The 13,152-nt window shown below is 38.9% G+C and overlaps 1 protein-coding gene across 7 annotated transcripts in view; it reads right to left on the bottom strand.

Moving 5' to 3' along the window:
- The window catches only part of LOC121905173 (thrombospondin type-1 domain-containing protein 7A), a 189,914-nt gene that overhangs the window by 47,596 nt on the left and 129,166 nt on the right, over positions 1-13,152 (bottom strand). For all 7 annotated transcript variants that reach the window (XR_006098369.1, XR_006098368.1, XR_006098372.1 and 4 more), the window contains 3 exons: positions 4,913-5,028; positions 3,566-3,701; positions 1,917-2,020 (listed from right to left, as the gene is read on the bottom strand). Coding sequence is in view for 2 of the 7 variants with exons in the window: in XM_042423206.1 (XP_042279140.1) it covers positions 1,917-2,020; positions 3,566-3,701; positions 4,913-5,028 (356 nt within the window). In the remaining 5 variants the exon portion in view is untranslated. The remainder of the gene's footprint in view (positions 1-1,916; positions 2,021-3,565; positions 3,702-4,912; positions 5,029-13,152) is intronic.

The following is a 13,152-nucleotide window of genomic DNA, read 5'->3' as shown; positions in this document are numbered from 1 at the left end:
ATAAGATACATACTTGCAATAACAATGCATCATATTTACAAATGAACAAACTGTATATAAAGTAGGTAAAATTAGGTCTACAGCGAGGAACTACAAAATAACAATACTGTTTACATGTTATTGCATCTATAATGTGCCCAATAACAGCACATAATATCCTTAAAAATAAGGGCCATTCTGCATATACCTGTAGGTTCTTTTAGTCTTGATAGTTTTGATAATTTTGTACATTTTACTGTTAATATTACACTGGAAATTCTGCTAATGCACATTTCAAATATTAAAGTATTTTTACCTTGTGTTATAGCTCCATAAATCAAGTGAGGAGTAATTTTTTCGGACCAGAGCCACAAAACACATTATACAACTGTTCCCACAGGGTGAATAGCCCTCCCTCTAACTAGTGAGATGACTTTGATATGTAAAATTGTTGGAGCACTCCTTTAAGTAGCTACATAAAATCACATAGACAGTTAGAGGGCAACTAAAGAGTTAATGAAATAGATCAGATTCAGATTAGATCTCGTGGGGGGCTAAATAACAATTACGAACAGAGCGGACACAAACGCATCTCTACCTCGATTGGTTTGAAGCCCACAAGTCAATTTGTCTTGGCTTGCATCATCCACAGTCTTTGTACTTTCAATAAAGGGTATTACTGTTGCCGCAATTTTTCATTTTCTTGTGATTCAGACGCTCTCCAGGGCTGTACTGTCATTGAGAAATCAATCTCTATGCACGTTTTTTTGCTGAACCCACACGGGCACTCGCAATTGGTTTGGAAAGAGCTCATCTGGTGGTGTGTGAGGTCAGGCTTTATCTTGTGAAAGTGTGTGTGTGTGTGTGTGTGTGTGTGTGTGGAAGAAATATAGAGAGAAAGAAAAGCACATGCTCTGAGTTGTTTTATGTGTTTAATAGTGCCGCTATAGTATTTTTTCTCTGTCCAAGTAAACATCATAATACACTGTCAGAAAACACAAAGCAGAAAAGACAGTGTGTCTCATTTGGTTTAAGTCAATGACAAAATGATTTCTGCCATTTAGAGGTGTCAGGGGTGTGAAAGCAATCGCAGGAGGGCCTGGACATCAGGTGTCATGTGGTATCAGATCACTGAAACACTGCACAAAACGGTGAGTCTAAAGACGACCTTAAAGTGTTTTTTTTTATGAATAAGCTGATTCTTCTGTCCATTAAGCTATCGAAGAAGAAACAGAAATATAAGCACTAATAATGGCTTTCTATAGGAGCTGGAACATAATGAAATTGATCATTCTGCGTGACCCTCTGAAATTGGATTTTTATAAAAGCCTCCCAGGACTACATCCATCCTTTATGAAAAAAGCAAGAGGAAATATGCTTTTAAAAGGGAAAGCCACAACTCCTTCAAACTACTTGCCACTTATGCGTGAAGCCCATATGAACAGGTGGTTGGGTTGTTGTGTGCTATAGGCAAGGTGCAGCATTTTTCTCCCAAATTTCAACAAGAGACATTCGATTAAAATTGCATGACAAGAGCCGGAGGTGGGGAGAAAAAAAAAAAAAAACCAGCAGTGAAACAATCCAAACTGTCAAACGAGTCTCAAGAGGCGCATGTTGAGTTGTGAACACACTTCCTTCTCAATTTCACTGAGGATTTTAAAAATAAAAATAAATAGAAAAAACAGGGAAAAAAAAAAAAAAAGGCTGTTGTTGATGTTTTTAGGAGTGTCAGCCTTAGTTTGCGTTACGTAAGCAGGAGGATTTGATGTGTGCTCTAAGTAAGTTGGCCTTTTCTCTAAACCTTGGCACATCCATCTGCTGCCTCGTGGCTGGGTTCCAGATGCACCGCAATGAGCAAAAATTTAATTTACGGTGATTAGGAACGGTTCAGTGAAGATGCAGACGGAAATGGGAGATGAAGAGATTGGTTTCTATACCTCTTGTCTGAAGTCCTGGTCCACAGGTCTCCTGAGCACCGGCACTGTCCTGTCTGAGAAACCACGGGACCAGCTGGCACTTCCTCCATTTGTGGGTTTTCCACCTGGAATAAATCAGGACAAATGCAGCCATATCAATGCACCCACAGTGTTTGCTATTACACCAACATCTTGCACTTTAGCTTGTAAGACAGTCAGTAAGTAAGACAGTACAGTCCACAATCTATCAACAAATCCACCAGGACAAACTCACATATATTTATTGTCATCAGCAAGTGAAAAAACATCTGATTCTGACGTCAAGGTCATTTAAATAATATCACTGTTCATCTTTTTGTTTGAGTTTGCTGCATCTTCATGCCCTTCATCATGATTATTGTAATAATCATTTAAGGTAGCTACACAGACAAAATTGAGAGCACAAAACACAAAACTACTACATTATGGTGATAAACAAGATAAACAGTTCCTTATAAAATAACCTCTTGTCCATTATTCACCTTTAATCTGGTCAGTTCTGATCACAGATTTGATCAAAGTGTATTAAATCACTGTTTAACATTTTATAACAGCTCTTTAATACAGTCCTACCCGAAGTACTCTATATATTCTTGTAAGTTCAGTTTATTAGTTAGTTTTCCCCATAACCTTTTACAGCTTTTACTGTTCATTAATCTGTCCAAAGCAGACTAAACAAGGCAGTGTGCGTCTATTAATAAACACATACAGAAGATACTTTGAGAGGTGTGAGGAGACAATTAAACTGTGAGAGTATGCAAGTGTAGAGGAAAGGTTTCATGGTTGTAGAACAAGCAAATAATGTGTTAGAAAGAAAAAGATAGATAGTCTCAGCCAAAACAGCTATGATATAAGCTTTAAAGGATAAGTCTAGTGATATCTAATATTTTTCTTACTGTCAACAAATCCCAAAAAAAGACTAAAACCAACAATGTATTGATCCTACTAACAAGCATTGTCTGTGTAGCCAAAGTTTGATATACAGTAGCTTATTCCTCTGTGATATAGTCCTCTATTGCTGTCCAAAATGATCAAAACCACATCAATGAGCCACATCGCTGCACTGGCTGACATGTTTCACCACAAAAAACCTGAGCACTGTAGTTTATTTTAAGTCGATCCCACACACTCCATACTGTTGCCACAAAAACTCTCTAGTGCACCAAATCTGCCAACAAACATGCTATTTACTCCTGTTTGATGTCTGTGAAGATTCTCAGTCATCCAGGTCATGGTTGTCCAAGGAGGGTTGAATCGAGGGCAATTGGACTTGGTTGTAGATACTTGAAGATGTTTCGCCTCTCATCCGAGGGACTTCTTCATTTCGAGTAATGTTTGCTGAGAGCTAAATTCCCCAGCTGTTGCAGGATATTATTTGGCTTTTTTTTTTTTTAAATTAAGTGTTTGTCCATGACCCGCTTTTAAAAGGTTTACATCTTCAGTGGGAACTGATAGGAAACTCAGAAACTGGCAACACATTGTTGGTTTTGGTACTTTCATGGGATTTGTTGACAATAAGAAAACTATAGAATGACGCCAGCCTTATGCTATGAGAAGTAAAAAACATGAAATTAGCCAAAAAATTGTGTGACGCCTCAATTTGACAGCAGCATTATGGGTCGTGCTTTTACCTGAAACCTGGACAGATTTTGGGGACCTCACAGTCCTTCTCTTCCTCCAGCACCTCTGGACAGTCCTGTCCTCCGTTGGACGGCAGCTGGATGATAAGACGTTTCCTTGATTGCTTTTTCTTCACAGCGTTACCAGCTGAACAAACAAAACACAGACAAAAATATCGAATTAAAATTTTTTTTAAAAATGCCTGCATTGGGAAGTGATGAGAAAAATGTCAAAGTGATAAGCTAGGCTGCTCTGTTAGTAGTTCTTGAAGAATGAGCTTAGAGACTAGTATTGCCAAATCGAATTGGACAGCTATCATAAAAAACATGCGTGTCTGATGACTGGGGATATAAAGCCAACAACAATGATGTAGAAAAATCCCATTAGACCTTGGAATTGACTCGGATGAAATTTATGGGTATTTACATGTGTGGAGATGCCCTTGAGTAGTTCATTAAGATGAAACGAGCCTCCGTATAGTCCTGAACCCTGCTTTAAACCTTTGTACGTGGGTAGTACATAATTCTCTGCACAAGGTGAAGATATCAACATCATCAAATTAAAATGCGCAGCCATTGCTGCGTGTGATCAGAACGAAGAGATTTATGCCACAGCGTCACATGAAGAGGTCATCAAAATATGGACGATAATGATTTTCAGTTGTAAATCAATTTAATGTGTTCGCCACTTTTCAACAGCTTGGGCGATGGCTTCCTGACAAAGGTGACCTCATCTGAACAATGTTTTTCTATCGCAGCATGAAAACAACAACAACAACAAGACGCACTCGCTGGCACTTGTAGCCACGGGCGAGTCGGCTTGCCAAGCGCACTTAAAGAGGTCGGCCCAAAGGTTGTCTTACATGCCAATCTGTCAAATTAATTATGTGTAACGAGACATGAGCGCACCAGTTTGGGCAGTTAATGTATCTTGAGACTGTGCAGAGGGTCCCATATCTGCAGTTTTTCCACACAATAAAATCAAATTTGTTTCTGTGTAGGCTAGGATAGAGAATTAAGCATGGCCTGTTTAATTGATTATTATCATACTATAGTTTATCATTGTGGTCTGAAAGTGTTATGCTAAATAAGTGTCAGAAATGCTTGCCAAGAATGCTATTTACTAAATTAATTAATTTAAAAGCACTAAAGCCTGACTGAAAATGAGCTATAACTAAACTAAAATTTGCAATGTTTAGCATGTTCAGTAAATTCAAAAACAGGGAAATAAAAAACTGAATCTTTAATAACCATGCCAAGCACTTAAAAACTTATTCTGACTCTTTTCCAGGGATCTGTATTAGGCAGCTGGGTCACCTCAGCTTTCAGGCAAATCTTTTTTTTTTTCCCCCACTGTACCTGCGTCACAAGTTACAGGGCAGGGAGTCCAGTCGCTGAAAGGGGTCACGATACAGTCTTTCTTGCAGGGCAGCTGACACGGCCGTACTGTGCTGGGGCGAGGGCCGTCTGGACACCTGGGCAACAAAAACACACACACACACAGCAGGACTGTAGGGTAACATGGCTGGAAACTCTTTACACATTCACCAAAACAGAACAGCAAGATCTTAAAGGCCAAAAAAAAGAGAAATTTGCAGTGGTAGATTTTTGCTCAGTGGGTTTTTTGGGAGACAGATGACAACACAATTATGACTGTAACTTACCCATGGTAAAAAAAAATCACTGGGTGGACCTCCTAGGCTCTTAGACCATCAGATAAAACCTGATGGTTTGGATTTCTGCTCAGTTTAAAGCTGCACAAGGATGTTTTTTTTAAAGGTTGCAACATCTTAAATTACAATATAGTACAGCAGGGAAATCCCATAATGTCGCCCTGTATGTGCAAATTAAATTTTGGTTTTGTTTAATGGGCACTTTACCACTCACATCTTTTAAGAATTAAGACTGAAATCAGAACCGTCTGTCTACTAAACAGAAGTGAGTGAGCATTTTTGCCAGAGTAACTTAGATTTTTGTAGTTGTTCTCAAGAATAAATACACCTCTTTATGTTACAAATTATTTTGTGTGACTTCTGGTTAGTGAACTTAATCCAAACATTAAAACATTACCCAGGCTCCAATGACTTTATACATCTACCTATAGTGATGACTCAACTGACATTTAAAGTAGTGACTGATAGAAATATAAACATATTTTATATCTCAATTAAGGTTTGGCGCAGCATCCATCTGGGCATTGCTTGAATACCGAATGTAATTATTCTAGGCTCAATCTAGGGCAATAAAAACTGATGAAAACCTCTGTAATAACATCAATTTTATGAATATAGATATAAATATGCTGCTATCTGGCTGACAGTACTTGAGTGATATTTACAGTAGAGATGGCCCTACAGAGCAACGTAGGCGTGACAGGAAACGTTTGGCGGATCAATATGAAGATGTTTTACATGATTCCTCTCTGCTGAGGAAACCGCAACACAAGGCGAAAGCCAGCAGGCCGACCTCGGGATAGAAACTCCCTTGTTTTAACCGGATTCTCCTATCAGTGAGTGATAATCCTTTTGATGGCACAGAATGCTAGGTCAAGCTGAGGTTTTTTGAACAAGGGTTATGGTTAATCTTCAGGCATTTAAGCACCTAAGGTCCCTTGTGCATACTACTGGACCGAGATAAATAGGTCGAGACAGACCTGCTGAAAGACATCTTGTAATCTGATTTCTGCAACACTGCGTCCTCGATCTTGCAGAGGGATGTTGCTGCTCTGTTTCCTCATCCTATGGCTGACACTGCGATCATCTGGGTCAGGTTTAATGTTGCTAAGAATGAGCGTTCTCCTCTGGGCGTTCCATACTCGTTAGCATGGTGTTATCAGGGAAACGATAGGGAGCCTCACAGGCAAAATGTAATAATGTAACAGCGACACAAGGAGAGATTTATTTTTATTACCAATAGACAGAGCTAAATCCCTCTCAAGCGGAACAAATCCTCTGGTGTCTTCATACAAGTGAATGGTCTCCAGAAAAAAAACAGCTGCCGGATGCAGCAGGGGGAGGATACATTACATGTTCAGCATTGAGCTGATGCTCACGTCCGTAAAAGTGAATGAACAAGCGTCTAGCTGGAGGCCACTTCAACAGGACGCAAGGTTGTTGAGATTCAACCTGTGAACCTGAGTCTGCAGAACAGGATTTTACCAATTTATATATAAACCTATTTTTACCCCGTAATCTCTAGAGTCTGTAGAGATCAAGAAGCTCTTTATCAAGGGAAACCTGGCATAGGATGCAGCGTGGAGACGAAAATAAACAGCGTACAGAAATCTGCAATATCTAAATACAATCGTATATAGAGCAGAGAGAAAAATATTATTCATTATATAAGTGTTCCAACAAGCAGGAGGCCAATATCAAATCTGCCGGCTCATGAATCAAACTTATTTAAGTCTCAACAAAACAAATTAAACATATCTTTTCATTTTGTTTCATCAGAAATTAATTCTAACTTAAGTTTTAATTCTGAACAATAAATCAGTCACTTCATTGCCAAACTCTTCTGCTGCGAGTTCCAAAAAGATAATACATGAACTAGCTCACCAAATTCTACAATTTCTACAAATGTAGCATAGAATATGAGTTTGTTATCTATGAAAGTGATACCAACTGTAAATGTAAATGTACTATCATGTCATGAGGGAGGGATCATAGCCCTGAGCCAGTGCTGTGCCATGTTGTGACTCTTGGTTTACCCAAGAGATCAATGACAGTACGGATTAAACCTTTGACCTCATTATACTCCCCGTGCTACTCAAAAATGAGAAACGTCTGAAACACTTCACCGCTCATGTGTGATCTTGAAAGGACATGGGGAATAAAACAATATTCCTATTTAGATAAAACACCACAGTTTAAAAATGCAGTTTGACTTCTGCCTTTGATCCAGGAAGAACATGCTCCGCATAGCAAACTAAACCTTAGAGGACTAAAAGACCAATTTCAGAAGCACAGATTGCCTGCCTTTAGATTTCACCTTTCCAGCGTCCACACAAACATACAAACACAAGCAAATGTTGTGACGAGACAACACTGGTTGTTCAGAGGCCTAAAACAACCTTGTTTATGATTTGCTGAGAAGGGACTTCTTGTGGTCAAGTGAATTATGACAGTTGTCTCTAAGTGGCCAAGAAGGAAGTGGTGTTATGTTGTTAGGGAGGAGGTCAGGGTGGAGGGTTGGGCATACAAAGCATGTGACTTGTGCACAAGAGATCACTGTTCATACAAGGGATGGGCTGATCGATACTGTGGGATCGATACTTCGAAGCTACTCATTTGGTTTCGACTCCTTTAAAACAATATTGATGATAAAATTATATAAATATAAAACGTGGGTGGCTGCGTCACTTCCAAACATTTTCAGTGATTTTGTATGATGTTCGTGCCAATAAACAACCCTGACATGTTTAGCTGGCCCGTGTCACATGACTGTGTGACATGAGAACTGTGCACAGTCGCACACTTTTGCATCAAACCTGTGAAAGAATGGTAGGAAGCGTTTCAGCAAGGTGCACGATTTGTGACAAGAAATTACCAAACAGCAGCAACACAAGTAAGTAAGTAATTAAGAAATGATCAGTATCAGTATAGTTAAAATTGTAACAAAAAGTATCAGTATCATATCTATCGCCCATTCCTTGTTCATATCCTGTCTCCTACCAGCAGTTAATGTTGGTTTCTTTCAGCCATGACCACCATCTTTTCCTAACCTTAACCAAGTAGTTTTTGTAACCCAAACCCAAATCTTTGCAGCCAAACCTTCTTTCCTTCGAACCAAACCTCAAGCATAGCTTTGGCAGATGATTAAATATGTCATATGAATCAATTTTTGCAATAGTCATATACATTTTGAAAGGCACTAACTAACAATGCTGTCCTGTAGATAATAGGAAACATCAGAAAACACTCAGATGGGTTATTGTGGAAGACAGTGATAAATGACCCATTTTGTCATTTCATTCTGAGGACTTGTTGGTTCTGGATCAACTACTGTTGTACTAAGGCTGCACACTGCAACCACACATGCATGCGGCTACAAATGTCATCTCAGAGAGAACGATTTGAAAAAGAAAATCTAACAACTCAGATTCATATACTGTAACGTTATGTCAATAATCTAAACAAATCATGCACATTAATAATTGAGATTGTTACCGTCGTTTTGTGATCATTTACTAAACGACAGTAACTCACTAATAAATACTAAAAGTTCAGGGAATCGTTAGGATTTTACTATGTCCTGGTTGGGAATCCCGGCCCTGGTCCTTAGGGTGGAGTTAGGATTAGGCTATGCATGTTCTCCCTCTCTCACTCTCTCTGGGTTTCCCTTTCCCCGCAGTCCAAAAACATGCAGGTCACGTAAACTGGAGACTCCAAATTGCCAATAGGCGTAAAAGTGAAGTGTGACTGTGTTTCGTCTATGTGCTAACCCAGTTACCGACTGGTGATCTGCATGCTGGGGCTGGCCCAAGGCCCTGGAAATCCTGAACGGGTATCAGTGGGTATAAAAAATTACTGAATGGATGGTCATTTCTCACAGGCAGTTAAAGGAGAGGTTTTTCATGTCTGTCTTAAAACAGCAGTCAGGTTCCCATATGAACATTGAAACAGGTTTTGCATGCTATAATTATTCCTCCTGTTCATACTTGCTATTAGACTCCTTCCTAATACACTTCCAATGTAAGTGAAAATCCACAGTCCTTATTTTGTGCAAAAAGATATTTAAATATTTAAGTGAAGCTTATGTGAAGATTAAGCCATCCAATTTTGTTAAGTCAAGTGGATATCTTCCAAAGCTACAGCCTTTTTTTTTTAGAAAAAAATCCCTCTTTTTGTTACTATCCTTCCACTGCAGCTCAACAAAGAAACACTGTCCGTGGAAACACAAAGGCATTTTTTTTTTCTAAAAAGACTAACTTTGGAGGTTATCTGCTTGATTTGAGTAATGCAAGACAGATGAAGCTTCATATCGGTGTCAGATAAAGTCTTGAATACATTTTTGCACTGAAGGAGGCTCAATGATTTTGTCCTCCATCACTTACATTGAAAGGGCATTAGGAAGCGATGTTTTAATGACCAGTATGAACAGGAGGAATGATTACAGCGAGCAATATATATGGGCACCTGACTTGTTTTAAGACAGACCTGTAAAATTGTGAAGCTATCATTTAAGTGTTAATGTCTGACACCTACATTTAGAAGGTGGATAGGTTGAATCATGAATGGTACTTTTCATCTCTTTTCATGAAACAATCTTGACTAGCATAGCTTTCACTCCTAATTGTGTTTTCTATAATCCCTGCTGTAACCAACCTGTGTGTTTAAAGTGTTTTACATAGGTCAATGAGTTGACTCATAGCACGTTTCCCTCTACAGAGAGAGCCATATTAAAGCAGGCTGCTAGGACTCCAGGGGTAATATTTGATGCTAACCTCTGTTTTGATGATCAAGTCAAAAATGTTGTCCAGTCATTTTTCTTTCAGCTCAAGATAATCCCTAAAATTACGTCATTTTTATCAATTCCTGATTTTAAAAAAAGTTGTACATGCTTTTATTTATTCTGGGCTTGATTATTGGAACGGACTTTACTCGGGTATCGGCCAGGGCTCCCTCCACCGCCTCCAATTGGTACAAAACGCTGCTGCTCAACTTATTACTGGGACAAAGAGGCATGATCATATTACCCCTTTGCTTGCCTCCCTACACTGGCTCCCTGTTAGATTTCACATTGATTTAAAAATCTTATTGCTCACTTTTAAGGTCTTAAATGGCCTTTCTCCTAAATACATGGCTGATTTATTGACCTGGTATGTGCCCTCTTGGCCATTAAGAGAAATAGATGGAGCCCTGCTGGTTACTCCCAGGTCACGGTTTGTGACTAAGGGTGATCGGGCTTTTGCTATTAGAGATCCCACACTATGGGACTATCTGCCTACTGAACTCAGACACACAAAGTCTCTACCTTCTTTTAAATCTCTTCTGAAAACTTTTCTCTTTGTGAAAGCTTTTGGAAATGTTTGATATATGTTTTTATTTAGTTGATCCTCATTTTATTGTCTTCACTTTCTCTGTGCTCATGTCCTTTGGCCTCATTCTCATTTTATCTGCCAAGCCTGGTTTTATTTCCTTTTTGTAAAGCACTTTGTAACATTGTTAAGAAAGGTGCTATATAAATAAAGTTTATTATCCCTTCTGTTCCCCTTTTAGACTAATTATGGGTATTATCCAAATTTAGATGATTAAAATTCAATTACATTCCAGTTTCTGGAAAAAACAGGCCATGTTTGTTGGCAGAACACAATACCAGCCAGAATACTTACAGCACAATGCTTGGCTGGAAGACTCTGTCCGTGGGGGTGTGAAAGCTAGATGTAATGTTGTCATTTATGCATTTTTTATTATGTATTCATTTTGTCATTCCACTGTTTTTCCTCCTTCATGTCTCCTTTTGTCATTTTGTCTCTAATATTCAATTATTTTATCTTAGCTTGTCACATTGATTTTGTTGTCTGTTTGAGGAATAAATGTTTATTTACAAAGCGCTTGGGGTATTTTATCCCAACTGCACACATTTCTATTATAGGTTTTTCTGTTTTTATGTCACAACAGTTCACTTGTATGTTTTATCTACACTGAAATGAATGAAACCATCCAATAAGGGCATCTGGTTTAACCGACTTGCTGGTTCCAGTCAGTGTCACAATCTCATAATGATCTTTAAATGTCATGATTGGTAGCGAGGCGAAGACATACACAACATGGCACTGGGAGCTTGTCCCAGAGCACAACATTAAGACGAGCAGCCAGGCTAATGCTTATGTTTTGCTTGCTGCTATTAGCGCGTTGAGTAATCTGTTCAGTGAGAGTTTGTTTTCGAAAAATGAGCAGATGGTTGAGCAGGATCAAGAGAGGAGATTCAAAGCAAAGAACTGTCAGTAGTTTTAAGAGTGTCTACACATGCACAAAAAAACAAGGTCTGGTGGGAAAAGATAAGGCCTAATTAATTTCATTATCAAAATTATGGACTACAAAACAAGAACATCATTTGTTTAATTTAGCATAAAACCGTTGCAGTTCTTCAAGGACCCTTTCAGTGGTGTCTTTGGCCTCCGTCTCGAGGGCTTTTAGCTATCCATCACAGTCAAAAACAGGGAGTAAACACAGCCTCTATTAGAAAACACGACAGGGAGATGATTGACTGGGCTTAATACAGCTACTGTCTAACATCGTAACCATGAATCATACAGTTTTCTTTTTCAGAAATTCCACAGCATCAATGTGATTATACAAACACACATTTGGTACCATTCAGCACACAGACTGTCAGAATCAATAAGCAGACGTTATTGTTTTTTTCCCTCACACCACAACAGCTTTCTCGATAGGATGATAGCAGCTGAAGCCTGAGGCACTGACATATTTGTCTCTGCTGTGTCTTGTTTCTATTGGGCTTTGACAGTCAGAATTTATATGTGTGTGTGTATGTGTGTTTGCATGGGTGTGTGTGTGTGTGTGTGTGTGTGACATGCACTCTGTGAGGTTCACTGCCTGAGGCTGCGGGAGGAAGACAGCTCAGATCCATCTGTGAATGAGACAGGGCACATCTGCATATGGAGGGTGCAGGCGGCCATGTTTGTTTGTTCTGTTGGGATCTCATGGGAGCACTGATCAAGAATACCTGCCAGTTGGATTGTGCCAGATGAAGACATGCAGGGCAGAAAAAACAAGCACATCAAGTCACTTCTGAGTGCCGGCTAGGAAATACTGCCTCTTAGATACAGATGGCCAGGAAAACAGAGCTGTTGAATCTTTATAGCATTGCTTTGGTCATGAGATGTGCAAATCAGGTACTGAAAGCATCAGCTTCATCCACAAGTGTGTTTTTTTACCCTGGAGCCTGTCCTTTCAAATATAATAGGGTCGGACAAAATAACAAACACATCATGAAACAAGGACCACAACCTTTATACAGCCACACATAGGTGACAAATTAAAGGAAAAACCTGAGAAAATAAGTAAATAAGAATAAGCAGATGCTTCCGTACAGGGCTTGAGGGCTCAATGAATGGTTTTATTAATATGAAAAGGACGTGAATCATATCCTACAGCCTTTAAAGTCACCAGATCTTAACTCAATTTAACTTTTGAAGTAACATGTTAAACAGCGCCACCACCAACATCTAAACTAGGGTTGTAACTAACGGTTGTTTTCATTATCGATTAATCTGTCAGTTGTTTTCCCAATTAATCACTAAGTCATTTGGCCTATAATATGTTAGAAAATGGTGAAAAATGTTGATCACTGTTTCCCAAAGCCCAAGGTGACATCCTCAAATGTTTTGTCCCGATTAACAGTCCACAACCCAAAGAAATTTAGTTTAATATGATGGAAGATATAAGAAAATATTCAGAAGCTTGAACCAGAGAATTTTAGTAGTTTTTCTTAAAAAAAGACCCCAAAAACTGTTGCAGCTCTAATCTAAACACCAAATGAGTGAATATCTTTTGGACAAACAGTGTTAAACTCTCCAGTAGAGATCAAGAGATTCGGAGAAACTGAGCAGAGGAACACAGAATCTGTTGTGT

Source organism: Thunnus maccoyii, chromosome 10 (genome assembly GCF_910596095.1).
Source record: "Thunnus maccoyii chromosome 10, fThuMac1.1, whole genome shotgun sequence".
NCBI classification, from domain to species: Eukaryota; Metazoa; Chordata; class Actinopteri; order Scombriformes; family Scombridae; genus Thunnus; species Thunnus maccoyii.
The sequence above is the reverse complement of the archived record's forward strand: the minus strand, read 5'-3'. Positions and strand labels throughout refer to the sequence as shown.